Genomic DNA, 27,509 nt, shown 5'->3' on the forward strand with positions numbered 1-27,509 from the left:
ACACTGCGAAGGCAGCAGTAAGTATGTGTGTGTTTGATGTGTATGCTTGTATTTACATGTATGTATGTATTTGTGTTGTCTGTCATGGTGGGGTACATGCTCATTATTTTGTGCAATTTGTTTCCTTGCTCACTGTGTGTGTGTGTGTTCACATAATTCAATATTTATTTCATATTTGCAACAGATCTTGATGCATTTTTTAATACTTCAGCAAAGTTGTCTGTATCATTTCATTTATTTGAACATGCACACACACAAACATGCACACACACAAACATGCACACACATATATATATATATATATACATATACATATTAAATATTTTGATTTCAGTGCTGTATTCACACATTTCTTATGGCTTAAAAAGCACATTAGTGCAATGTGCAAGTCAGGCCTGTCGTTTGTTTCAGTTTTAAAAAAAATCGATTTAACTGAAGCCGAATGGCATAAAAAAAAAAATAAAAAAAAATTAATGGTTTCAAACTTATTGCGGGAGATAACCGATGTAAGTGAAAGTATATTCAGTTTTGCGTGCATTGCCTCCCTTACACCGTGTGTTGAGCAAAATGCTTTTCCGCCAAGTCGCTGAGTGGTAATGTACAAAGTTTTGTACATATTTAATGATAGTCTTAACACACACATAAACGTATATTTTGAAAACAAAATTAAACAAGATTTTCGAGATACTAGGCAGGTTTTGTTAAAAACCATTTTATTTACTTTTTTTTATGTTTGTGAGGTTGACGTTTGTTAAAAACCAAGGGAAAGATACTCGTACAAGAAAACTGGGAGTACCTCTTTCGTGTGTAAGTTAGGTTTGGATACTGTTGCTGAGTACGCGCAGAAGACAGGTCGTGAACTGAACTCATCATGTCGAACGAATCGGAGTTTGCAAAAGCAAAAGCGATGGTTGAACAGCTTCACATGGGCGTGATAAAACATTTAGGTAAGCGTCAGAAACATTTCTAATATTTTCCTGGTTTAGTTTTTGTGTGGTCGAACTGTGAAGTCTCCATTCGTTCACAGTTGTTTCGTTTGTACAGGTCTGTCACTTAGGAAAGTTCTTCGGATTTGCTTCATTTTCAAAACAAAACCAAAACAAGAAATATTCCAGGTTCTAGAAGTAAGGTGACACACACACTCACTCTGTCTCTTTCTCACTCACGCACGCACACAGACAGGCACCCAGTGACACACACACACACACACACGCACACACAGCCTCACATTGACACATAATGTGCAGCCATTCCGTGACATACTGTAATTTGGTGGAAAAGATGCTCAAAGAAAATGTTGCAAATCCTGGGTAAGGTAGTACAAACTGAAAGAAGCTGCACAAAACAAAGGTTACATTATAACACTGGAAGTACCGGGCCTCATCATCCACCATTGCCCTGCACTTCAGGGGCACAGACTGTTGAATTCTGCTAAAGTCACCGTCTTTCTTCCTTCTTCCAGAAGTAACTATAAAGTCAATAATAATTAATACCTTGAAATGTTTTGTCCCAGGACCTAGGTTTACAGACATGCTGTTTGCTGAAGAGAGATTGTTTGATTTATGTGAAATTTGCTGATTCTGTAACTATAATAATTGATTTTATGTTTGCATAAAATTGTTTTATGTCTGAGTATTTGGATACATTGTGTTGCACTGTGTGTGTGTGTGTGTGTCATATTTTACTGATAAAAAAACAGGTGTGTCTGTGTGCGTGTGTGTGTGTGTGTGTGTGTGTGTGTGCACGCGCGCACAGAGCGCAAGCCTGGGATTTTTAAAATTGACCAGGTGGAGAAGCGTCCTGTGGAGCGACCAGTCATCATAGCTTGGGAGCAGCGTAACACAACCCTCTTACCTGACGACCTGAAAAACTTCTTCATGACCTCCAATGGCTTTCACTTGTCATGGAGTGTCAAAATGGAAAGTATGAAGAAAGTCTATATATGGTTTTTGTAGCTGACCCATTTGCAAATTGAAAAGTGGTGAATGTAAAATTGTCTTCCATGTCACACTGGGAGGGAGGATGGGGGATGTTTTAACAAGTTCTTGCTAGTAGCAATAATATTAATAGTATTATTATTATTATTTTCTGTAATTTAGTCATACCATTCAAAAACAAGTTAGGAATTATAGTTTAAACAGAGGTTGAAAACAAGTTTTATTGAGATTTTGATGTATTGTGTCAGACATTGTGCCTTGTATACAGATCTCTGATGGTTAAGAATCACAAGTTAGGAAATTATTTATTTACAGTTGTTCTGGTAGTATTCAAGTGATTTTAGGTTTGAGCATGCAGATTTATGGTTTGAAAATAAGTCTAATATCCAGGATGGAAATATGATGCGCTAACTTCTCTGTGTGGTGTATTATAAAGGTTGTGGGTCAAGTCACATTATACAGATAAATTCCTTGCTTAATCTGGGCTTGACTGTGTGGAAAGATGATGTCAGGCCTCGAGAGAAGATGTTAGTAGACACTGTCAGCCAACACCCAAGCACAACAAAAGGAGATAACATTGTAGCCTTGAGTAATAGTTGCACACTGTTTTTGTCAGATGGGCCAGTGCCTGTGGGCAGACTGCATATCAATGGCATTGGACAACTGACCCGCCTGAATCCTCCCACGGAAACTGTCTCTCACATTGCACCCTCCTTGAACGACTTGGATATGGACTCTGATGATGAGTCAGGTTGGTTAGACTTCTTTTTTAAACTCTGAATTTGATTGAAGAGGTAAGATTAGTTACCTGTTTGTCAGTGAGAATGTAGATAGAACTTACCTACACCTTTCTCCCCACCTGGGGTATAGGCAGTCAACAAGAGACCTCCATATTCCACTATCCTCTGCTTCTGCCTCTCAGTCTTACTCCAGGTGAGGCCCACCTTTTTGGTGTCTGCCTGGATTTGTTTGTCAGGTGTTTCTCAGTCAGCCTTTCCCCTTTCTCTTTACTTGGGGTTCCATGTCAGGGATTGTCTAGTGAAATGTAGATGGAAGAGGAATGGGAAAATTCTTCACAGAGAATGTTTAGGATGTGGTACAATTGATAGATACCATGCTGTATTGATACTGTAATGATAGATAGCTCAAGAAATATGTTGAAAAAACATTACACAATATTCAGATGGAAGTCTTGTAGAGAACAGGCAAGTAGAATGAATCAAGAACCTCCAAAGATAGCCTGCATGTTCACATATATGTTTAAGATCTTACAGATTAAGAATTAAGATCTGGTTGTATTTTTTGAAAATTTATTAACTTGTTACAGTCGGGTAAACAGGAGCAAAGTGACATTGTACATTTTTGTTTAGTTAATCCTATGTATCATGAAAGTTTTGATTTATGAAGAATAAACTTTTTGTGTGGGAAGCATGAACAGGGATGGGTGTGGAGGAGGTGAGGTGCAAGGTGTGTGTGCTGCTGGTGTTTCACTCTTTCAGTTCACGATTGCTGATCACTGTCCTGTTTAAAGGACATTTGATACAGGTCAGGATTCAAATTTAACTTTGTGTGTGTGTGTGTGTATGTGTGTGTGTGTGCCAGTTGGACACTCTGTACAAAACATTTGAGTGCCCAGTTGTGGTTTTGGGTGCCAGCATAATAAAATGAAAACAATGTACCGAGGAAAGTTTTTCTGCCAGGTTTCATTGTACACGCGCTGGCACTTTAATTTGCACTCATGCTGTTTATTCTTTTTGTCATCCTGAGCTTTTGTCTCGGGAGCCTTTCTTCAACGTTTAAGATGGGAAACATCGTTCGTCGCTAACGCGCCATGAACGTCAACATCCAATCGCGTATGCGCAAAGATGCTGCTCCACGACACTTTACATTTCGATTGACTGCGTTTGAGCTTGCTTTCTTGGTGTGTCTTTTGATGAATTTTCTTTCGCCTCTATCAGTTTTTGAGTGCCAACTGGGCACTCTTGACAGAAAATTTGCGTGCCTGAGCCAACTTTTGTTAGCATTTGCACCCAGGCACCTGTTAAATTCGAAACCTGCAGTTTGGGAGACTGAATTAAAATGCATGCAAAGAAATTCACGGAACAAGAAAAATGTTTTTCGATCGTCTTTCAATCCTGAAGTTATGTCCTGCTTATAAGTAAGTAGGGTGGACATGAGATATGCAGATTATAAAAAATTGTTTCATATTTTTATCGTGCTTGTTTTGTTGTTTTGTGCTTCAAGGTCTGTTTCTACAGTACTTATTTTGTGTGTGAGAGTATGTCTGCTCATGAGGGAGGGAGAGACTAGAGAATTGGAGGCAAAATGACGGATATTTCAGTTGGGTCATGTTCCTTTTGAAGTTGGGTCATCAGGTACCTTTTGAAGTGATACACGTATATGTGTGACCTGTTTTCTTGTAATTTTGACACATCATACGTGAGAGATTTTATCTTCTCCACAGATGGACCTGGCAAGCCCAAGTTCAGTGGAGGCTTTCGAATATTTGAATTAGATAACTGTGACAACTATGGAAGGGTGTGTCTTGTTTATCGAGAACCAAAGGAAGGCTCTGGTAAGTGTTACACCTTTTTCTTCTTTCTTTGTTTGTCACACCCTTTCTTCTTTGTGAGTTTGTTGTCAGAAGCTAGACAAGTCAGGGAAAATACCCAGTTTAAGGAAAGCGTTCTTCAGAGATAGAAAATGGTGATAAACTGTAGGCTTTCTCAGACTTATTGCAGGCATATCCACAGTGATTTTCTTTCCTTATTTATCAGTTGTGTTAGAACAAAATACTCACAAAAAATGTGATAATGAAAAGGAAAAAAAAAAAAAAAAAAAAAAAAAATCCAAATTCAGTCAGTAAAGACCTTTTCCTAGGATGAAGTTCGAAGTGTTTTTTTTCATGTGACATACCCTTCTCTCTCTCTTTCTGTCTCTCTGTCTCTGTTTCACTCTCAGAACTCAAAACATCTGTTAATCCTCGATTAGGAAATGTTTTGAGTTGTGAGTTCCGAGTTTCCCCTTCTGTCTCATTCTCTGAGCTCAAAACATCTTTTAATCCTTCAATGGGAAATGTTCTGAGTTCTGAGTTCCCCCCTCTCTGCCTGCCTCCCCCCCCCCCCCCTGGATTTTCATTCCGTATTTATCAGCTATATACTGAAGAAAACTCCAATGAATTTATTCTAATGTTGTTCCAGTTCTGTAAAAGATCAGTCAATCTACCAATGTATTATTATCCTATCAGTCTGTCAGTCTACCAATGTATTATTATCCTATCAGTCTGTCAGTCAGTCAGTCTACCAATGTATTATTATCCTATCAGTCTGTCTGTCAGTCAGTCTACCAATGTATTATTATCCTATCAGTCTGTCAGTCAGTCAGTCTACCAATGTATTATTATCCTATCAGTCTGTCAGTCTGTCAGTCTACCAATGTATTATTATCCTATCAGTCTGTCAGTCAGTCAGTCTACCAATGTATTATTATCCTATCAGTCAGTCTGTCAGTCAGTCAGTCTACCAATGTATTATTATCCTATCAGTCAGTCTGTCTGTCAGTCAGTCTACCAATGTATTATTATCCTAGCAGTCTGTCAGTCTACCAATGTATTATTATCCTATCAGTCTGTCTGTCAGTCAGTCTACCAATGTATTATTATCCTATCAGTCAGTCTGTCTGTCAGTCAGTCTACCAATGTATTATTATCCTATCAGTCTGTCAGTCAGTCAGTCTACCAATGTATTATTATCCTATCAGTCAGTCTGTCAGTCAGTCAGTCTACCAATGTATTATTATCCTATCAGTCTGTCAGTCAGTCAATCTACCAATGTATTATTATCCTATCAGTCTGTCAGTCTACCAATGTATTATTATCCTATCAGTCTGTCAGTCAGTCTGTCAGTCTACCAATGTATTATTATCCTATCAGTCAGTCAGTCAGTCAGTCAGTCTACCAATGTATTATTATCCTATCAGTCTGTCAGTCAGTCAGTCTACCAATGTATTCTTATCCTATCAGTCAGTCTGTCAGTCAGTCAGTCTACCAATGTATTATTATCCTATCAGTCTGTCTGTCAGTCAGTCAGTCTACCAATGTATTATTATCCTATCAGTCTGTCAGTCAGTCAATCTACCAATGTATTATTATCCTATCAGTCAGTCTGTCAGTCAGTCAGTCTACCAATGTATTATTATCCTATCAGTCTGTCAGTCTACCAATGTATTATTATCTATCAGTCAGTCAGTCTACCAGTGTATTATTATCCTATCAGTCTGTCAGTCAGTCAATCTACCAATGTATTATTATCCTATCAGTCTGTCAGTCTACCAATGTATTATTATCCTATCAGTCTGTCAGTCAGTCAGTCAGTCTACCAATGTATTATTATCCTATCAGTCAGTCAGTCAATCTACCAATGTATTATTATCCTATCAGTCAGTCAGTCTACCAATGTATTATTATCCTATCAGTCAGTCAGTCAGTCAATCTACCAATGTATTATTATCCTATCAGTCTGTCAGTCTACCAATGTATTATTATCCTATCAGTCTGTCAGTCTACCAATGTATTATTATCCTATCAGTCTGTCAGTCTACCAATGTATTATTATCCTATCAGTCTGTCAGTCAGTCAGTCTACCAATGTATTATTATCCTATCAGTCTATCAGTCACCAAAACCCATCAGTCTGTCCAACAATCAGTTTAATCAGTCAATTAATTGGTTAGTTTTTATGTTTTATGCATATGTGTGTGCACATGTATGCGTGTGCACATGTGTGTGTGTGTGTGTGTGTGTGTGAGAGAGAGAGAGAGAGAGAGAGAGAGAGAGAGAGACTGTGTTAAGCATATATTTGCAGGCATGTGGGAGATGCACATTTCATTTTACCAATACCATAACTGTGAGAACAGGTTACTCCAGTTAAAACAGGAGATAACGCCTTCATGGGTCATGTACAATTCCCTTCCATGTGCGTCTGATGTTGTGACAAAAAAATTAACATATTTCTGGTTATTCAATGGATCACTAAAAGGCAAACTTTTGCAGTCATTTGGAGATAAAGATTCTTAGTTGTTGTGTTTTTTTTAAGAAAGCATGCATTTTCATGAATTCCAACAAGGAGTACATTTTTGGTGTGTTTGTGCCAAAGATAGGAGTGCAAAGAGAGGTTTAGATAGGCTGTGGTGTCACAATTACAGCCAATGACTTCAGTTGTGTGTACACCTCACATCACCCTCAGTTGAGTCATGGAGAAGATATGATTGAAATGTTTGAAGTTGGAGAATGCATCCAATCCGATGAAAGTACTGGACTTGTCTGGATGTTTGTGCATATATTATACCTGAAAATAGAACAGCATTTTTTTCTGGTTGTTTGCACTTGACTAAATAGGACTGTTGGTGAGCAAGCAAATGAACGCTCACAACAAAATCATAGCAAAAAGTCAATGATAGAAATATTCTATTGTTTAACCAGTAGAGTGCCTATAAGACGTCAGCTGACGTCCTACAAAAAGTATTGCCATAGTGCCTATAAGATGTCCACTGACGTCCTGCATATGTTCCGATTTTTCCTTCCTTGGAGTTTGGTTTAGTTCATATAAACAGACTTTGAACAGTTAGTTTGATGTGTCTGGATTATAAAAATACTATTAAAATGAACTTACATCAGGTAGAAGACCTCTTTCTACTCGATAACAATTTGCTAACTGACCACGTGATATGCGCGTGGAAAAGGGGGTTGCATTATGTGCAAACAAATGCATTGAAAACTGTGTCCAGAAAAGCAGACAGTCACAGTCAGCAGATTTACACAATTCTGAAAGCTCTGCTTGTGATCATGGACAGATTTCACAATGGAGAAGGATCTCTCTTATCTGATGATTGGTTTGAAAACGAAGGTGATTGACAATGACAGTTCTGAAACTAACAGCCCATTTTATGGTAATTCAGTCTGTCCATCCAATCAGACAATGTTTTTGAACAACTGGCTATGACTGACAGAATCCGTGCCGCCAGTGTTGGAAGGAGGGAAGGAGAGGGAGAGGAGTGATGTAAGATGATAGGTCGAATGCCAGCCAGAGGTCATCAAGGGGGCGTGGCTTTTGGGAAGAGTGAACTCACATTTGTGAGCAGACAGAAGGCAATTGACAGCCGCCAGTGCCCCACGATTTTCACGAAACGCAGTGCTGAACCTGCACTGGCCGTGAAACACGTGCTTTTTGTTTTCAATGCTTTTTTCCCCCCCCTGCTGAATCAGAGGGATGACTTGTTTGAAGAGGTGGCAAACAGGATTCACAGCAGACACTTTAATCGGCCCACGTGCAACTTGAAAGGAGTGAATGTCATCAAAGAACTTCACCCTCTCACTTGCAAATGCTCTTTGCTGTCAAAAAGCTTGCCAGTTCAATTTCTGGGACTGTGATCGACCTTCTACGCTGACTTTTCTCACTTTTGTCATTGTTGGGACAGTGATTTACTTACGTCTGCAAGGGCTGTGATTTGTTTTCATAAACTTATAGCCTGTTTTAATTTATTCTACAGGTATAATGTGACAATAGGCTTGCTATTTCTAGCTGTATTATGTTTCTTTTCTTTATGGATGTCAGTATGTAGAGGTGGAAACAGACTTTTTTGTTGCACAAAAATTATGATCTTGACTTTACATGCCTGAACAGTTACCTACAATCAGCCTAATTGGGATAAAAAGCCCAGAATCATTTTCCTTCACAAAAACATTTACTTTCTTTCTGTATCGCCCATAGCTTTTGTGCTAGAAATTTTTGTGATTTACTACCCCTGAATCCTCAAAATTCCCTGGCAAGGGGAGAACACTTTTTTTTCTTTTTTTTTTAAACAAAATTCTCTGGCACTGAACTGGTTAATGTTCCATATTCCTAAGGCATGGGTTTATTGTGTACCAAATGAACTTTACCATGGACACATACTTTCAACAGTATTTGGGAGAATCACATGTGAGCCATGAATACTTTGCCTCCTGTTATATATTGATAAGTAGACTGAAAAAAACCCAAACCCTGTGCGTAAACAGTTCTGTCTTTTGTACTTATATTGGGGGAAATAGAAAACCATACCCAGCTTTTATCAGCTCTTTGATTAGTGAAACATTTAAACTGGGTCATGCATATTACACTACAGTTATTTTGTCATATTACGTGGGTAAATGAATTAATTCAGATTGGATTAAGTAAAGAAATGAATGAATTAATAAATCTTCCACCCGTTAAAAGACAGCAAGAAAAAAAGAATCATGATCAGTTAAGTTAGAAGTGTCTCATTAGGTGGCATTGGTAAAACGCAAATGTAATTAAAACAAGTGATTACTAAATGTTAAGCTGTGTTTGTTCATGATGTGAATTATTCAAAACTTGTTGTTGTGTATGTGTTTACATATGTGAGAGTGTATGCATATTGTATTTGAATTGTGCATGTGTGTGTCTCACTACATGTGTGTGTGTGTGTTAGTGTGTGTGTGTTTGCGAGTGTGTCACTGTGTGTGTGTGTGTGTGTGTGTGTGTGTGTGTGTCACTTTGTGTTTAGGTTACTATGTGTGTCACTTTTGTTTGAGTTTTTGAGAATGGCAGAAAGTTTTTTTTTAAGAGTTGACTAGTCCTACAGGAATGAGTAACTTGAACACTTGCACTTTAATATCATTACAACTGATCTGTTAATGACTAATCTATAGGTGGTTCAGATTCTGATACGGACTCAGTTGACGCAGACTTTGGATATTCTGGTAAAAAAACAACACCAAGACTTCTTTGTGCTGTATTTGCAGTAGTTTTCATTGAAACTTAACCACGGAGGCTTCCAGAACTTTACTCACAAGCTATCTGGGGCATTTTGGCAATGCTTTTTTTAAATTTTTTTTATTCTTTAGAATTATTCTGAGCACTAATTGAATTGTTCTGGCTCTTCCCTTCACCTCCACTCCCTCCCACAGCTTTTCCATATTTATGAAAAAAAATTTTTTTTCCATGTATCAATGCTATATTTTACTAACTTGCTAATGTAAGATTTGCACTCAAAGTTTCACCTCTCCCGCCATCCTTTTTTTTTTTTTTTTTTTTTCAGGTAAGGGGTGGTGGTGGTAAAGTGGAGAAGGGGGTGTTTGGTGGGGTGGTTTTTCTGGGTAGTTTTCTAGAGCAGACACTGGGAGCATTGTGAAGAGGCACGATGTGTCGTACATGGTTGGTTGTGGGGGCTGGGTCACTTTTCAGACTCCATTTATTTAGATAGGTGAGCATTTTGAAGAATGCAGGATTAAGGAAATTAGATTCCTTTCATTTCTGTTTTGTTCAGTACCAGTTTTTCTTTTCAGATAACAGCATTTAGTTTTCAATAAGCAGTTCAACACCAATTTTACTTACAGAAAACGTTTAGTTTTCAAGTTTTCCTTGCCTGTGTTTGTGGGCTGACAGCATTTAGTTTTCAAGTTCTGCCTTGTCTGTGTTTGTGGGCTGCAGCTCCCACATTCATGTCCCATACAAGTGGGCTTTTACGTGCATGATCGCTTTTACCCGGCCATGTTGGCAGCCATGCTCTGTGTTCATGGATGTGCTTGGCTGGGTATGTTCTTGTTTCCGTATCCTACCAAAACGTTGGTGTGGATTATGTAATCTTTGACACGTGCGCTTGATCTTCTGCTTGTGTACACACACTAACGGGGTTCAGGCACTAGCAGTTCTGCACATCTGTTGACCTGGGAGGTAGGAAAAATCTCCACCCTTACCCCACCTTGCGAGGTGATCAGGATTTCAACTCAAGATCCTTAGATTTTAAGTCCAATGCTTTTAATCACTTAGCAGTTGCCTCCCCCATTTTCAGTTTCTGAAAACAAAATTTAACAAAACATGATATTGAGATGAAACACCAGAGGCTTGCTTTCCCTGCAGTACATTGTGTATTCACTTCAAGATTTCCAGCTCTGTTAAAAAATGTTAATCATTTCACTCTCTGTTTCTGTTAACCTCAATGAAGTGTGAATGGTTTGAAACTTCTGATTGTAGCTCAGCGAGACTTTCACTTTTCTCATTTTTATTTTTTTTAATCTTTTAGTCATCAGGAGAGAGAGAGAGAGTGTATGTGTGTGTTTGTGTGAAGTCAATATGTACTTTATTGATGGTAAAAGAGTTAGCTTATACATCTTTTTCTTTATCATGCCCTCACCCTCGGAGTGTGTGTGTCCATGCATATGAGCGCATGCGAAAGTGTGTGCGTGCACCTGTACACTTGTGGAAAAGAGAATCACCGCTGGAATGATGAATCCTGGGTTTCAAAGTGATCTGAATCAGTTGTAAAAATGACAGGCAAGTCAGCCAAGTTGTTCAAGCATTTGGCTTTTCAGTCTTGAGGATTCTGAGTTCGAGTCCCAGTCACGGGGCCTGGTGGGTTTAGGGTGGACATTTTTCTGATCTCCCAGGTCAATAGATGTACATACCTGCAAGTGCCTCAACTCCCCTTTGTGTGTATATGCATGCAGAAGATCAAACGCATGTATTAAAGATCACACAATCCACATCAACATTCGGTGGGATATGGAAACAACATACCCACCCAGCAAGCACACCTAAGAACACCAAGCGTGGCTGCCAACATGGCTGGGTAAAAGTGGTCACGAACAGAACTTCAAGTACGCACAGTAAAGATCCAACAATCCATGTCAGCATTCGGTGGGTTATGGAAGGAAGAACATGCACGCTCCTGAAGCTGGACTGTGGTTGCTTTCAATAGTTTGATGGTGGCGGGATAAAAAAGGGTCACCCATACGAAAGCTCACTTGTAGTTGAAAATAAGAGTGGACATGGGAGTTGATGCTCATGAGAAGGCAGAAGTTCTGAAGATTCTGCATGTATTCTTTGCACAGCTGCAAAAAAAAAAAAAAAAAAAAAAAAAAAGAAGACGACCCCCCACCTCCCTCTCCCTTCCCCCACCCCCTCGAAATTGCTTAAATGCAGATGGTTTGTGTATGTATCAGTGTAAAAGGGGGGTGAATAAGAGGAGGGTGGGAAGAGGGGAGGCGGAGAAAGTATAATTCTGTGAGATGGGGGAGAGGGAAAGGGGGTGAATAAGAGGAGGGTGGGAAGAGGGGAGGCGGAGAAAGTATAATTCTGTGAGATGGGGGAGAGGGAAAGGGGGTGAATAAGAGGAGGGTGGGAAGAGGGGAGGCGGAGAAAGTATAATTCTGTGAGATGGGGGAGAGGGAAAGGGGGTGAATAAGAGGGGGGTGGGAAGAGGGGAGGTGGAGAAAGTATAATTCTGTGAGATGGGGGAGAGGGAAAGGGGGTGAATAAGAGGGGGGTGGGAAGAGGGGAGGCGGAGAAAGTATAATTCTGTGAGATGGGGGAGAGGGAAAGGGGGTGAATAAGAGGGGGGTGGGAAGAGGGGAGGTGGAGAAAGTATAATTCTGTGAGATGGGGGAGAGGGAAAGGGTGGTGAATAAGAGGGGGGTGGGAAGAGGGGAGGTGGAGAAAGTATAATTCTGTGAGATGGGGGAGAGGGAAAGGGGGTGAATAAGAGGGGGGTGGGAAGAGGGGAGGCGGAGAAAGTATAATTCTGTGAGATGGGGGAGAGGGAAAGGGGGGTGAATAAGAGGGGGGTGGGAAGAGGGGAGGTGGAGAAAGTATAATTCTGTGAGATGGGGGAGAGGGAAAGGGGGTGAATAAGAGGGGGGTGGAAAGAGGTGGGGGGGGTGGGGGGGGCAGAGAAAGTATAATTCTGTGAGATGGGGGAGAGGGAAAGGGGGTGAATAAAGGGGGTGGGGGGGTGGGGTGGAAAGAGGGGAGGCGGAGAAAGTATAATTCTGTGAGATGGGGGAGAGGGAAAGGGGGTGCAGAAATGGAATGGGAGAGGGAGGAGGTGGGGTGTTTGTGGTTCCTTCTTGCTGCATGTCTTACATTTTTAAGGTGATTTTTGGACAACTTTATTTAGTTCACTGAGGATTTCTTTCATGCTGAGATACAGCACAACATAAGTGTTGTTTATTAATGTGTTTACTTTTTTTATGTTTATTACTGTTCTTACTGAATGTATTTGTGAGTGGATTTGTCATTTTCGATTATCGTCATTTTGAAGTATTATGTCTGTCTTTGAAATATTGTGTTTGTCTTTTTTTCTCCTAAAGAGTGTTTCTTTAACAACAGAAGACTGTAGAAATGCTTTTTCCTGAGATTGCAGAATTGCTTTATGCACATTTGTAGAGGTGTGAGTGTGTGTATGTGTGTGTGTGTGTGTGTGTGTGTGTGTGTGCTTGTGCTTGACAGTGTGTGTGTGTGTGTGCTTGTGCTTGACAGTGTGTGTGTGTGTGTGTGCTTGACAGTGTGTGTGTGTGTGTGTGTGTGTGCTTGACAGTGTGTGTGTGTGTGTGCGTGTGTGTGTGTGTTTTGCTGCAAGAGAGAGAGGCTTATATTGTGGTTATGCAGATTGTGCCAACAGTTTTCAGTAGCGTATGTGTGTGCATGTGCATGCAGTATGTGCACATGGGTGTGCATGCATTAAGTGCATGCCTCTTTTTTTTTTTTTTTTTTTTTTTTTGCCCTGCTCGCCTTCCACCCACGCCCCCCACCCCCCTTTTTATTTTTTAAATTTTTTATACAAGTATGTCTGGGTTATAACTTTATTAGTATTGAAAATTATTTTTATTTCATTTAGATCTAAAATGTGTACTTTTGTGTGTATGTATGATGATATCTTTGGTAACACAAGCAGAAATAGTAATAACTAACTGATAATGATTACAGCTAATGATGATGATGATGATTGCAGCAGTAACCATGGCAGTGCTGTGACTTTCTGGGTTGTTTTCACAAATGATAGGCTCTGCCACAGGTTTTGTCAAGCATTTTGGACTTTGTGTAGTATTTGTCCAAGGCTTATAAAGAAAGGCTGTGGCAGGAACTGAAATCTTTTTGTTTCCTATTATTCAGTTGTTAATTCTCCTTTGATCCTCATTGATATATCAGGTGTTACTGTAAAGAAAAATATATAAGGTTTCAAAAGTCAAGTGTAGGACTTTACTTGATTCAGCGGGAATGATTTTTTTGCTAGCTTTGAGAAGATGAGAAGTTTGAAGATAAGACTGAAAGTTGTTGAGATGTGGTATCAGTAGACACTGCAAGGTGACATTTTTTTGGTTTATAATTTCAAATCATGGCAGGTGAGGAATTGGTCAGCATTTCCCATTGACGGCTTGCAAAATATGTGTTGGGAAGTTTTTTGCGAACTCTGATGAAAAGTCATTGGGTTTTAGAATATTTTGATAATTGCTATCTTTTGAAAGATGATTATAGTATATATATATATTTTTAGATGTTTTTGTTTGTCATTTGTTGTATTTTTTTGGTTTAAAAAAAATCTTTTATACATATGCTTTTAGATATTTCGTTGTGTGCACTGTGTCTTCATTCACTTATGAGGCAAATAGTCTATGGATAGCCAGAACTTCTTGACAGGTCAGTGTGTTTATTATTCCCAGCATCGGCGGAACAACGAAGTTGAGGTGTATTATGCAAGACTGTTAGAACCTTTGTTTTAAAATCCTTGCTTTGTGGTTTGTGCATGCTTTTTTTTTTAAATATATGTATGTGTGCACATGTGTTTGAAGTACACAAGCTGCAGGGTGGATTATTTGTTCTGTGCATTATTTCCATCATCTTCATTGTATCTGTCTTTGTTATTGTTGTTGTTACCATGATGAAGCTTTTGAAAGAAGAGAATGCACATGAATATTTTTTTTTGTATTTCTTTTTATCACAACAGATTTCTCTGTGTGAAATTCGGGCTGCTCTCCCCAGGGAGAGCGCGTCGCTACACTACAGCGCCAACCATTTTTTTTGGTATTTTTTCCAATTGAAGTGGATTTTTCTACAGAATTTTGCCAGGAACAACCCTTTTGTTGCCGTGGGTTTTTTATGTGCGCTAAGTGCATGCTGCACACAGGACCTCGGTTTATCATTTCATCCGAATGACTAGCGTCCAGACCACCACTCAAGGTCTAGTGGAGGGGGAGAAAATATCGGCGGCTGAGCCGTGATTCGAACCAGTGCGCTCAGATTCTCTCGCTTACTAGGCGGACACGTTACCTATAGGCCATCACTCAACTTAATGGATGGGACATGCTGCTAAAATAGTAGTAGTATGGGATGTGATCAGTTATGTTTGTCCTTTTGTCTTGACAGTTTGATATAGGTTCTGACGTACAGTTTTAGTATATGCAGGTGTTGTTTTTTTTCAGTCACATATCAGTATGTGATCAATTGTTATCGTTTTCAAAGTGTGTTGTCAGTGAGGTGAGTGTCAGGTGGATTCCTTTATTTTCAATGGTGAGACACGTGCTCTGATGTATGTACAAATTTGTTTTGGGAATGTATCAGGATTTTCCTGCTGCAGAATATACGAGCTGACATGTATATTAGTGTTTCACAGCATGATTTATACAATGTGTGTGTGTGTGGTGGAAGCTGCGATACATCGCCTAGAAATGAGTGTGTGGAGGAGGGGGTAGAGGAGGTGCAGGGTCATGTGTGTGGCGTGTGTGTGTGTGTTGGGGCTCTTGTACGTTTATGTGTATTTGACTGTGCTTTCATATCTGTGAAACTGCATGTTTGGTGCATATCTGTTATGCATGTGTAGGTGTATGTGTGAATGTGTGTCTTCATGTTTTACATTTATTTGCTTATTTATCATCATTGTTGTCTTATTTATTTATTATTATTATTATTACCTTTTTATATTATAATTATTATTTATTTATGTACACTTATCTATTATTTATTCACCTTTTTTTTTTCTCAAGGCCTGACTAAGCGCGTTGGGTTACGCTGCTGGTCAGGCATCTGCTTGGCAGATGTGGTGTAGTGTATATGGATTTGTCCGAATGCAGTGATGCCTCCTTGAGCTACTGAAACTGAAACTGATTTATGGTGTGTGTCAGAAACCGCAGTGAGACTGAATTTCATGACAGTGTGACTTGATCAGTTTATGTTATTGGTGTGTATCTTTTTGATTGTCATTATTATTTTTTTAACAGTGGTATTAGATTTGATGTATGTGTGAGTGTGTGTGCATTTGTGTGTATGTGTGTGTGTGCTATTTAAGCAGCATGTCATATCATCTGACACACGTGTGTGTTACCGGTGTGTACCAGTGGAGATGAAGAGTGAGGTGTGGTTCCTGGACTCTGTGTGTGTGTGTGTGCGTGTGTGTGTGCGTGTGTGTGTGTGCTCTTTTAGCAGCATGTCCCATCGTCTGACAAATGTGTGTGTTACTGGTGTGTACCAGGGGAGATGAAGAGTGAGGTGTGGTTCCTGGACCGTGCCCTGGGCTGGCACTACCTGACTGCCACCTTCACTGACTACTTTCGCCTCATGGTCATGCACCTGGGCCTGCCTTACTGGCAGTACACCTTCACCGACATCGGCCTCCCTCCACAGGCCAAGGTAGGACCCACAGGGGGGGGGGGTGGCTGGGTGGGTATGGTTAACTCGTTCTACACCAGGTGTGAGTTAGCTCGCACCATGATTACTTCCCCTGTGGACCAGGTACGAGTATTCTCGTACCAACATTCTATTCGAATTTTGTTTATTCTTGCTTGATACAGTTCGCATTCTAAATTGAACTGTTTATGGATTCCAGAAGCATGAAAATGAAGCTATCTTCAACTGATTAAATCACCAATTCTCGATTTTTGCCGTTTCAGTGAACCACCCTGTTTTTTTCTGTAGTGGTCTCAAGTAGGGCTGGTCCAAGGGAGTTGTAGCAGGCATGTAGCTGTGGGGTAGAATGAGTTAAAGCATTGGACTTTCAGTCTGATCGTACTCAGCTTGAATCCTGGTTGCGGGTTGTGGGTTAAGTGTGGTGGAGATTTTTCCCCCGTCTCCCAGGTAAGCTGACCTGCTAGTGCCTGGACCACCTTTGTGCGTATTCGCATGGAGAAGATTATTTAATCACATGTTAAAGATACAGAATGCATCACAGGGCCCAGTGGGTAATGGAAACAAGAGCATATCCAGTATGTACACCTTGAAAATGGAGTATGGCTGCCTACATAATGGGGTAAAAAAATGGTTATCCACATGAAAACCCATGTGGGAGTTGCAGCCCACAAACACAGAAGTGGGGCATGGCATGTGAACAGGTCCACAGATGAGACTGTATTCCTAGAGCACTGCAATTTTCATTCCACAAGCCTGAAAATGATAGCAGAACAAGTGGTATGAAAGCAGCATTGAGGTGGTGAATGATGAGGCAGCAAAAGGAATATGAAAAAAGTCATGTCAGCACCTCTGGGACTTCATCTTTTACATTCATAAAGAAGTGGCGTTGACACTTGAAGAATCAATGTGCAAAGTACAGCAATTCTGAAAACTGCAATTTTGAGTGATTAGAGGTATTAAAGGCTTTCATCGGGTGGAAATTGTTTCCTGGCACATTCTGCCATTCAGGACGGAGTGTTCCCAGCAAGAATGGGCATCATTGTGTTTTATCCAATCATTGCACTGTCTTCAGCGGCTGTGAGATGATGCGAGGAGAGGTAGCCATTCATAACTAGGAGACAGATTTCCCCACAGACCTGTTCTCTTTGGACCCACAAAACTCCTCATTAAATGCTTCAAGTCCAGGGAGACCCTTTTAGATTATCTCTCCCCCCCCCCCACACCCCACCGGACCACCCTATTTTTGTTCTGATTTGCAGCAAACAGGGTTGCATGCACTACAAAGGCTGCCTGTTTGGGGACACCCCTTTTGTACAGCGTGATTTGCTCTTGAATTTTGAGAGCAATGAAATATCAAGGTTGTGTCTAAACACTGGTGAACTTGCATCCACATTTCTGCAAAGGTATTGAGCAAGGCCGAGCAGATGACAGGGTGTCTTTAATTTGGAGTGTCTATTCCTGATCTTGGGTGCACCGAAACAGAGACAATTATATTCCATAAATATCTCTGTCTCAAGCTTGTGGCTTGTAGCTTACAGACCAACACATTGTCAGAAGAGTCCTGGGAAAATACAGGTAAAAAAACAAACCTGTCATGGTGCTTGTCTTTCAGACAGTTAATGAACTGAAGTTTTAGTGTCATGGTATACACCTTTGAGAGAAGCTGAGGAAAAGGTATGGAAAGAAATCTTTGAAATTTTTTTTTTAAAATAAATATTTTATTCGAGTTTAACATTTAATACATACAGACGGACATACAAAACCATCATCTGAAATCAACAATATTTGCCACTGTGCACCACAAATTTTCCAGGGAGTGTGCTGTACCTTCATTTTTGGTTCCTTTCCAAAAAAAAAAAGTTGTCTCTCATTGACTTTTTGTTTTTATTCCCGTTGTGATTCACCAGTTGCAGATCATCGCCTGCTGAACATGACAGTGGCATCTTGTCTTCAGTGTTCATGAGCTGCACCTCCCTTGTTCACTTGTATGGACCAGTGGGCTTTTACGTGCATGACATTTAAAATTTTTTTTTTATATACGGCCATGTAGATAGCCATACTCCATTTTGGGGGTATGTTTACTGGGTAATTCATTCAAATCAAGGAACCTCAGATTGAGAGTCTGATGCTTTCAAGCACTCGGCTGTTATGCTCAGTGTCTTGTCTGTGTTGATTTTGATATTTGTGTCAGCATGTCAGAGCTGTGGTGTGTGAGGAGGAAGGTGGCAGAATGGTCAAGACACTCAGCTGCCAGTACAGAGAGGCTGTGAGGGTGTGGGTTCAAGTCTCGCTCTTTCTCCCAAGTTTGACCAGAAAATCAAACTGAGTGTCTAGTCTTCGGGATGAGACAATAAACCAAGGTTTCGTGTGCAGCATGCACTTGACACATTGAAAAAGAACCCATGGCAATGAGTGTTGGCCTCGGTCAAAATTATGCAAAATGAAATCCACTCACATAGGTACACAAATACATAAGCATGCACTCAAGGCCTGCCAAGCGTGTTGGGTTATGCTGCTGTCAGGCATCTGCCTAGCAGATGAGGTGTAGCGCCTATGGATTTGTCTGAACGCAGTGACGACTCCTTTAGGAACTGAAAGTGAAACTGTGGTGCGTGTGTGTGGTTGTGCTGATCCAAGGATGATGTGAACTGCTGCAGCAATGGTTCCACATGTACGCCCCCACTCGACTGGAGATTGACATCAGCACTCCCCACGACGTCCAAGGTATCAGCAGCACCGGAGTGGGCTCCAGAGTCACCTTTGACCCCGCCAAGGTCCTCAAAGGCAAAAGCGATAAAAAGTAAGTGATGCATGCTTGTTTGTAGGACACACTATTGTAGGATGTAGAAAGGCTACAGGCAGACCAGGTGTGGTACAGCACAGTTGAGTAAATGAAGTATGCTTGTAGTATGTGTGCACAGGCAGATCAAGTCTGTTGTGCAGTTTTTGTTTTTTTACTACTGAGTTTCTTAGATACAGAAAAAAAAGTTTTCATGACTGCCAGTTTAATTTCTTTTTGTGTAGGTGTCCATGGCATCTTGATTAGTCTTTATATGCTATATCATCTCTTTTGAACTGCGAAGTAGTAAGGAGTTTTGTAAAAAAAAAAAAAAAAAAAAAGGGCAACAAGTAAGTGAAGTATAAATATGGGTGGTATACTAATGTGCTCTTGGTGTACCACTACATATTTTCAAAACATGGAGAAAATGCCATTTTTAGTCAGTTAGCCCTAAAAGGAAGAACAACAAAAAGCTTAAATCAGCTTCCACATATTAGCATAAACAGATGTGCTTAGTACATTTAAATAGTGTATGTGGATGCTTAGTACATTTAAATAGTGTATGTGTATATTACATGTGAGAGAGCTTTAAAAAAAAAAAAAATAGGAGCAACTTTTTTTCGGTAGGAAATAAGATTCCGTCACATGTCAAGAGAATTTTAACAGCGATGAGGATGATGATGGTGATGATGGCGACGATATAAATGATGTTTTGAATGACTGTTAGCTTTGATGCTACACAGGAAAGGCAGTGGGGCGTCATCCAGCAACCCCTCTCCAAACCCTAACAGCTCCAGCCAGAACCGTAGCACCAAGAAACCACCTGTCTCTTCTGCAAGGTGGGTACTGGGTGCTTGGCTTTTAGTGAGAGAGAGGAGGAGGAGAGGGAGAGGGGAGGACAGCCTGTTGTTTTAAGCTGTGGGTACTGGGTGCTTGGCTTTTAGTGAGAGAGTGGAGGAGGAGGAGAGGGCAGGACAGCCTGTTGTTTTAACTGGGTGCTTGGCTTTTAGTGAGAGAGAGGAGGAAGAGGAGAGGGCAGGACAGCCTGTTGTTTTAAGCTGTGGGTACTGGGTGCTTGGCTTTTAGTGAGAGAGAGGAGGAGGAGGAGAGGGCAGGACAGCCTGTTGTTTTAACTGGGTGCTTGGCTTTTAGTGAGAGAGAGGAGGAAGAGGAGAGGGCAGGACAGCCTGTTGTTTTAAGCTGTGGGTACTGGGTGCTTGGCTTTTAGTGAGAGAGAGGAGGAGGAGGAGGAGAGGGGAGGACAGTCTGTTGTTTTAAGCTGTGGGTACTGGGTGCTTGGCTTTTAGTGAGAGAGAGGAGGAGGAGAGGGGAGGACAGCCTGTTGTTTTAAACTGTGGGTACTGGGTGCTTGGCTTTTAGTGAGAGAGAGGAGGAGGAGGAGGAGAGGGGAGGACAGCCTGTTGTTTTAAACTGTGGGTACTGGGTGCTTGGCTTTTAGTGAGAGAGAGGAGGAGGGGGAGAGGGGAGGACAGCCTGTTGTTTTAAGCTGTGGGTACTGGGTGCTTGGCTTTTAGTGAGAGAGAGGAGGAAGAGGAGAGGGGAGGACAGCCTGTTGTTTTAAGCTGTGGGTACTGGGTGCTTGGCTTTTAGTGAGAGAGAGGAAGAGGAGGAGAGGGGAGGACAGCCTGCTGTTTTAAGCTGTGGGTACTGGGTGCTTGGCTTTTAGTGAGAGAGAGGAAGAGGAGGAGAGGGCAGGACAGCCTGTTGTTTTAAGCTGTGGGTACTGGGTGCTTGGCTTTTAGTGAGAGGGAGGAGAAGGAGATGGCAGGACAGCCTGTTGTTTTAAGCTGTGGGTACTGGGTGCTTGGCTTTTAGTGAGAGAGAGGAAGAGGAGGAGAGGGCAGGACAGCCTGTTGTTTTAAGCTGTGGGTACTGGGTGCTTGGCTTTTAGAGAGAGAGAGGAGAGGGGAGGACAGCCTGTTGTTTTAAGCTGTGGGTACTGGGTGCTTGACTTTTAGTGAGAGAGAGGAAGAGAGGGGAGGACAGCCTGTTGTTTTAAGCTGTGGGTACTGGGTGCTTGACTTTTAGTGAGAGAGAGGAAGAGAGGGGAGGACAGCCTGTTGTTTTAAGCTGTGGGTACTGGGTGCTTGACTTTTAGTGAGAGAGAGGAAGAGAGGGGAGGACAGCCTGTTGTTTTAAGCTGTGGGTACTGGGTGCTTGGCTTTTAGTGAGAGAGAGGAGGAGGAGAGGGGAGGACAGCCTGTTGTTTTAAGCTGTGGGTACTGGGTGCTTGGCTTTTAGTGAGAGAGAGGAGGAGAGGGGAGGACAGCCTGTTGTTTTAAGCTGTGGGTACTAGGTGCTTGGCTTTTAATGAGAGAGAGGAAGAGGAGGAGAGGGGAGGACAGCCTGTTGTTTTAAGCTGTGGGTACTGGGTGCTTGGCTTTTAGTGAGAGAGAGGAGGAGAGGGGAGGACAGCCTGTTGTTTTAAGCTGTGGGTACTAGGTGCTTGGCTTTTAATGAGAGAGAGGAAGAGGAGGAGAGGGGAGGACAGCCTGTTGTTTTAAGCTGTGGGTACTGGGTGCTTGGCTTTTAGTGAGAGAGAGGAAGAGGAGGAGAGGGGAGGACAGCCTGTTGTTTTAAGCTGTGGGTACTGGGTGCTTGGCTTTTAGTGAGAGAGAGGAGGAAGAGGAGAGGGCAGGACAGCCTGTTGTTTTAAGCTGTGGGTACTGGGTGCTTGGCTTTTAGTGAGAGAGAGGAGGAGAGGGGAGGACAGCCTGTTGTTTTAAGCTGTGGGTACTGGGTGCTTGGCTTGTAGTGAGAGAGAGGAGGAGGAGAGGGCAGGACAGCCTGTTGTTTTAAGCTGTGGGTACTGGGTGCTTGGCTTTTAGTGAGAGAGAGGAGGAGGAGAGGGCAGGACAGCCTGTTGTTTTAAGCTGTGGGTACTGGGTGCTTGGCTTTTAGTGAGAGAGAGGAGGAGGAGAGGGCAGGACAGCCTGTTGTTTTAAGCTGTGGGTACTGGGTGCTTGGCTTTTAGTGAGAGAGAGGAGGAGGAGGAGAGGGCAGGACAGCCTGTTGTTTTAAGCTGTGGGTACTGGGTGCTTGGCTTTTAGAGAGAGAGAGGAGAGGGGAGGACAGCCTGTTGTTTTAAGCTGTGGGTACTGGGTGCTTGGCTTTTAGTGAGAGAGAGGAAGAGAGGGGAGGACAGCCTGTTGTTTTAAGCTGTGGGTACTGGGTGCTTGGCTTTTAGTGAGAGAGAGGAGGAGGAGAGGGGAGGACAGCCTGTTGTTTTAAGCTGTGGGTACTGGGTGCTTGGCTTTTAGTGAGAGAGAGGAGGAGAGGGGAGGACAGCCTGTTGTTTTAAGCTGTGGGTACTAGGTGCTTGGCTTTTAATGAGAGAGAGGAAGAGGAGGAGAGGGGAGGACAGCCTGTTGTTTTAAGCTGTGGGTACTGGGTGCTTGGCTTTTAGTGAGAGAGAGGAAGAGGAGGAGAGGGGAGGACAGCCTGTTGTTTTAAGCTGTGGGTACTGGGTGCTTGGCTTTTAGTGAGAGAGAGGAGGAAGAGGAGAGGGCAGGACAACCTGTTGTTTTAAGCTGTGGGTACTGGGTGCTTGGCTTTTAGTGAGAGAGAGGAGGAGAGGGGAGGACAGCCTGTTGTTTTAAGCTGTGGGTACTGGGTGCTTGGCTTGTAGTGAGAGAGAGGAGGAGGAGAGGGCAGGACAGCCTGTTGTTTTAAGCTGTGGGTACTGGGTGCTTGGCTTTTAGTGAGAGAGAGGAGGAGGAGAGGGCAGGACAGCCTGTTGTTTTAAGCTGTGGGTACTGGGTGCTTGGCTTTTAGTGAGAGAGAGGAGGAGGAGAGGGCAGGACAGCCTGTTGTTTTAAGCTGTGGGTACTGGGTGCTTGGCTTTTAGTGAGAGAGAGGAGGAGGAGGAGAGGGCAGGACAGCCTGTTGTTTTAAGCTGTGGGTACTGGGTGCTTGGCTTTTAGAGAGAGAGAGGAGAGGGGAGGACAGCCTGTTGTTTTAAGCTGTGGGTACTGGGTGCTTGGCTTTTAGTGAGAGAGAGGAAGAGAGGGGAGGACAGCCTGTTGTTTTAAGCTGTGGGTACTGGGTGCTTGGCTTTTAGTGAGAGAGAGGAGGAGGAGAGGGGAGGACAGCCTGTTGTTTTAAGCTGTGGGTACTGGGTGCTTGGCTTTTAGTGAGAGAGAGGAGGAGAGGGGAGGACAGCCTGTTGTTTTAAGCTGTGGGTACTAGGTGCTTGGCTTTTAATGAGAGAGAGGAAGAGGAGGAGAGGGGAGGACAGCCTGTTGTTTTAAGCTGTGGGTACTGGGTGCTTGGCTTTTAGTGAGAGAGAGGAAGAGGAGGAGAGGGGAGGACAGCCTGTTGTTTTAAGCTGTGGGTACTGGGTGCTTGGCTTTTAGTGAGAGAGAGGAGGAAGAGGAGAGGGCAGGACAACCTGTTGTTTTAAGCTGTGGGTACTGGGTGCTTGGCTTTTAGTGAGAGAGAGGAGGAGAGGGGAGGACAGCCTGTTGTTTTAAGCTGTGGGTACTGGGTGCTTGGCTTGTAGTGAGAGAGAGGAGGAGGAGAGGGCAGGACAGCCTGTTGTTTTAAGCTGTGGGTACTGGGTGCTTGGCTTTTAGTGAGAGAGAGGAGGAGGAGAGGGCAGGACAGCCTGTTGTTTTAAGCTGTGGGTACTGGGTGCTTGGCTTTTAGTGAGAGGGAGGAAGAGGAGGAGAGGGGAGGACAGCCTGTTGTTTTAAGCTGTGGGTACTGGGTGCTTGGCTTTTAGTGAGAGAGAGGAAGAGGAGAGGGGAGGACAGCCTGTTGTTTTAAGCTGTGGGTACTGGGTGCTTGGCTTTTAGTGAGAGAGAGGAAGAGGAGAGGGAGAGGGGAGGACAGCCTGTTGTTTTAAGCTGTGGGTACTGGGTGCTTGGCTTTTAGTGAGAGAGAGGAGGAGGAGAGGGGAGGACAGCCTGTTGTTTTAAGCTGTGGGTACTGGGTGCTTGGCTTTTAGTGAGAGAGAGGAGGAGGAGGAGAGGGGAGGACAGCCTGTTGTTTTAAGCTGTGGGTACTGGGTGCTTGGCTTTTAGTGAGAGAGAGGAGGAAGAGGAGAGGGCAGGACAGCCTGTTGTTTTAAGCTGTGGGTACTGGGTGCTTGGCTTTTAGTGAGAGGAAGGGGAAGGAGACGGCAGGACAGCCTGTTGTTTTAAGCTGTGGGTACTGGGTGCTTGGCTTTTAGTGAGAGAGAGGAAGAGGAGGAGATGGCAGGACAGCCTGTTGTTTTAAGCTGTGGGTACTGGGTGCTTGGCTTTTAGTGAGAGAGAGGAGGAAGAGGAGAGGGCAGGACAGCCTGTTGTTTTAAGCTGTGGGTACTGGGTGCTTGGCTTTTAGTGAGAGGAAGGGGAAGGAGACGGCAGGACAGCCTGTTGTTTTAAGCTGTGGGTACTGGGTGCTTGGCTTTTAGTGAGAGAGAGGAAGAGGAGGAGAGGGCAGGACAGCCTGTTGTTTTAAGCTGTGGGTACTGGGTGCTTGGCTTTTAGTGAGAGAGAGGAGGAGGAGGAGAGGGGAGGACAGCCTGTTGTTTTAAGCTGTGGGTATGGGTGCTTGGCTTTTAGTGAGAGAGAGGAGGAGAGGGCAGGACAGCCTGTTGTTTTAAGCTGTGGGTACTGGGTGCTTGGCTTTTAGAGAGAGAGAGGAGAGGGGAGAACAGCCTGTTGTTTTAAGCTGTGGGTACTGGGTGCTTGACATTTAGTGAGAGAGAGGAGGAGACTGGGTGCTTGTCTTTTAGTGAGAGAGAGGAGGAGGAGAGGGGAGGACAATCTGTTCTTTTAAGCTGTGGGTGCTTGGCTTTTAGTGAGAGAGAGGAGGACGAGGAGGAGAGGGGAGGACAGCGTGTTGTTTAAGTTGTGTAAGCTAAAATCAAAAAAGAGGGAACGTGTGTGTGTGTGTTTTTATCTGACAAAAGGACGCACCAAGAGAGGTGTGGGCAAAACAATAACTTGGTCAGGTTGACACATTGTGATCAGTATTATCTTGAGGTTTGTTCAAGATCAATTCAGAAACATTGTCCTTTTCTTTCTGTTTCTCTTTTGATGATGTGTATGCTAAGATTAAAAAAAAAAAAAAAATCTTTTAAGTTGGTCATATAGTCTTTCAATGAGCAAGCAAAACACCACATTTCTTCCATCCCGTAACCTTGAACTGATGTCCCAGGTTTTGATGAGCTTTAATTGATTACAAATGAGGGGCAAAATGGATCATAACACAACCACCACAACCCCACCAAAAAAACAAAAAAAAGGAAAAAAGAACCACAAATGAAACACCCAATCACCAAAATTCAAAGCTAAACCTAAAAAATTAGAACTTAATCTACAGAAATATCATACATTGTGTGTGCTTTTATGCAGATATGTGTATAAGAGCCTGTGCATGATGAGAGTATAGGACTAAACATGTACATTATCTTAACAGTGTTTACTGATAAATTTCTCTGTTTCATGTACACTGTCCGTTGGGATGTAATTTTTGTTCACATTTTTTTCCCCTTGCTATTACTCTTGTGATGTTATTTTTCAGATCTGCTGGCTCGTCAGGCTCTAAACCATTGTCCTCCTCCTCGTCTTCGCAGTCATTGGTTAAAAGCAGTCGGTGATGAGTGGCCGGTTTGAAATGTGCGTGCGGTTCTACAAAACGTTTGCAGTGTTGGGGTTCTGTGTAAGTACATTTTTGTACAAGGCCTTGACCGCTCTTGTGACAAAAGTCACAGTTTTGACTCCTTGGTTGACTGTGTGTGCAGAATAGCAGGGAGAGTGTGTGGGCGTGGATCAGGGTTGGTGGACTGCTTTCAGGATGGTTGGTGTCAGCAGATGCATATGGTGGCAGTCTCCCCTCCTCTCCAGGGGGTGGGGGGGGTGCTTGCTCAGCTGTTGTCTGTAGTGGGCTTAGTGGATGGTTTCCTGCATATGTTGAATCATCTCTGGCACTACTGAATACCACTGTGGTGACTTTGCAGCAGTGCCAAGTCTCTTCTGGTGTGTGGCCTCCTGGCAGCCATATATACATGGAGCCCTGTGGACTGTGACTGATGATCTGGGGTGTGGCTGTGTATGGCAGAAATACCCAATGGAGTCGCAAAGCAAAAAGAAAAAAAAGTGGGCTGCAGCTGAGCACTGTTTTGTAGAAACCACACATGCATGAGGTCTGGGTTGGTTTTTTTCTTTCTGTTCCTCAGTGGCATCTAGAGTTAAATAGTTTTACAAATCCCTCACTTCATGCACATCACAATTCACCACAATGCTATCATATACTCACTATGCACACATACAGGCTTATACACAATGCTTTATTATCGTGAATAAGTGTGACTTGTCTAAAACACAGTGTACAAGAATCACGGTAGTTCAGTATGTATACATCAAAGCCATAAGATGCTCAAATGTTAACTTTAAGTAAACAATACATACAATAATCAGTTTTTCATACTTGTAACAATCACAGAGGAAAGGTATAAAAATCATCACAGTGGACCTATTCAACACATGTGCTTCCACGCAATATATACAGCCAAGCAAGCACTGTGAAAAGTTGTTGAATTTTACACAACACAATGTACTTCTGTCATCTGATTTGATTTCAATGCTCTTTGAATTTATGCGGATAAGTTGTTTTATGATGACTGTATTATTATTGTTGCTGTCACTTTATGCCAAAGAGAAGAGTTTCTCTGGGCAGGGTTGTTTTATGAAAACAGCAAAGATCAGATGTGTTTAGCCATTGTGTATGTTGGTGTGTATATACCTATGCGTGTGCTTGTTTGTGTACCCATGTAAGTATGTAATTCACGGCATCATGTGAGGGGAGGAAAGTTTGTGGCCAGGGTCCAGTCTTTCTGGGCTCTCCAGTAATATATTTACAGTATTATATGCATATACATCATACTGTTAACAATGGACAGATAAAGAAGAAATCTTCACAAATAATTAAAAGAAACTTTTTGGCTTCTCACCTGTGGTTGAAAAATGTCTTGGATGCTATAGACTGCAGATAGAAATGTGCTTCACCACTGTCACTATTCAGTCCTTCCCTCTGCCGTCGTATTAGATTTCTTCGTGACACCGCAGGCAGTATGCCAGTCCTGCAGTCAACAGCTTGCGACTGAGTAAAGAACGAGACCTTTTTAACAAATTTCAAAGTCGGTAGATGCGTCGGGCAGAATGTTGATCACACTGTTCCTGCTGTACATGTGTGTATGTATGTTCATACTGTACTTGTCTTTTGGTGTGTGTGGGAGCATGCCTTTTCAACCAGAACAAAATGCTTGGTGTTGTGTATGTATGTGTAAATGATATGTATATGATGGCTGTGATCCTAAAAGTTTTTG

General features: G+C 42.4%; 1 protein-coding gene across 2 annotated transcripts; it reads left to right on the forward strand.

Annotated features, from left to right (window-relative positions):
* Positions 1–827: 827 nt before the first annotated feature.
* LOC143297312 (tubulin polyglutamylase complex subunit 2-like) lies at positions 828–26,970 on the forward strand. Of its 2 annotated transcripts, XM_076609591.1 has the most exons (9): positions 828–947; positions 1,756–1,923; positions 2,554–2,688; positions 4,402–4,512; positions 9,645–9,695; positions 16,238–16,395; positions 19,050–19,192; positions 19,915–20,010; positions 25,706–26,970. In XM_076609591.1, exons 1-9 carry the CDS (start codon positions 872–874, stop codon positions 25,779–25,781), a joined length of 1,014 nt encoding a protein of 337 aa, XP_076465706.1. In that variant the 5' UTR covers positions 828–871; the 3' UTR covers positions 25,782–26,970. The 2 variants fall into 2 exon arrangements, with proteins under 2 accessions (XP_076465706.1, XP_076465707.1); XM_076609592.1 differs by lacking the exon at positions 9,645–9,695.
* Positions 26,971–27,509: the final 539 nt, after the last annotated feature.

The sequence above is a fragment of the Babylonia areolata genome, chromosome 22 (genome assembly GCF_041734735.1).
Source record: "Babylonia areolata isolate BAREFJ2019XMU chromosome 22, ASM4173473v1, whole genome shotgun sequence".
Lineage (NCBI taxonomy): Eukaryota > Metazoa > Mollusca > Gastropoda > Neogastropoda > Buccinidae > Babylonia > Babylonia areolata.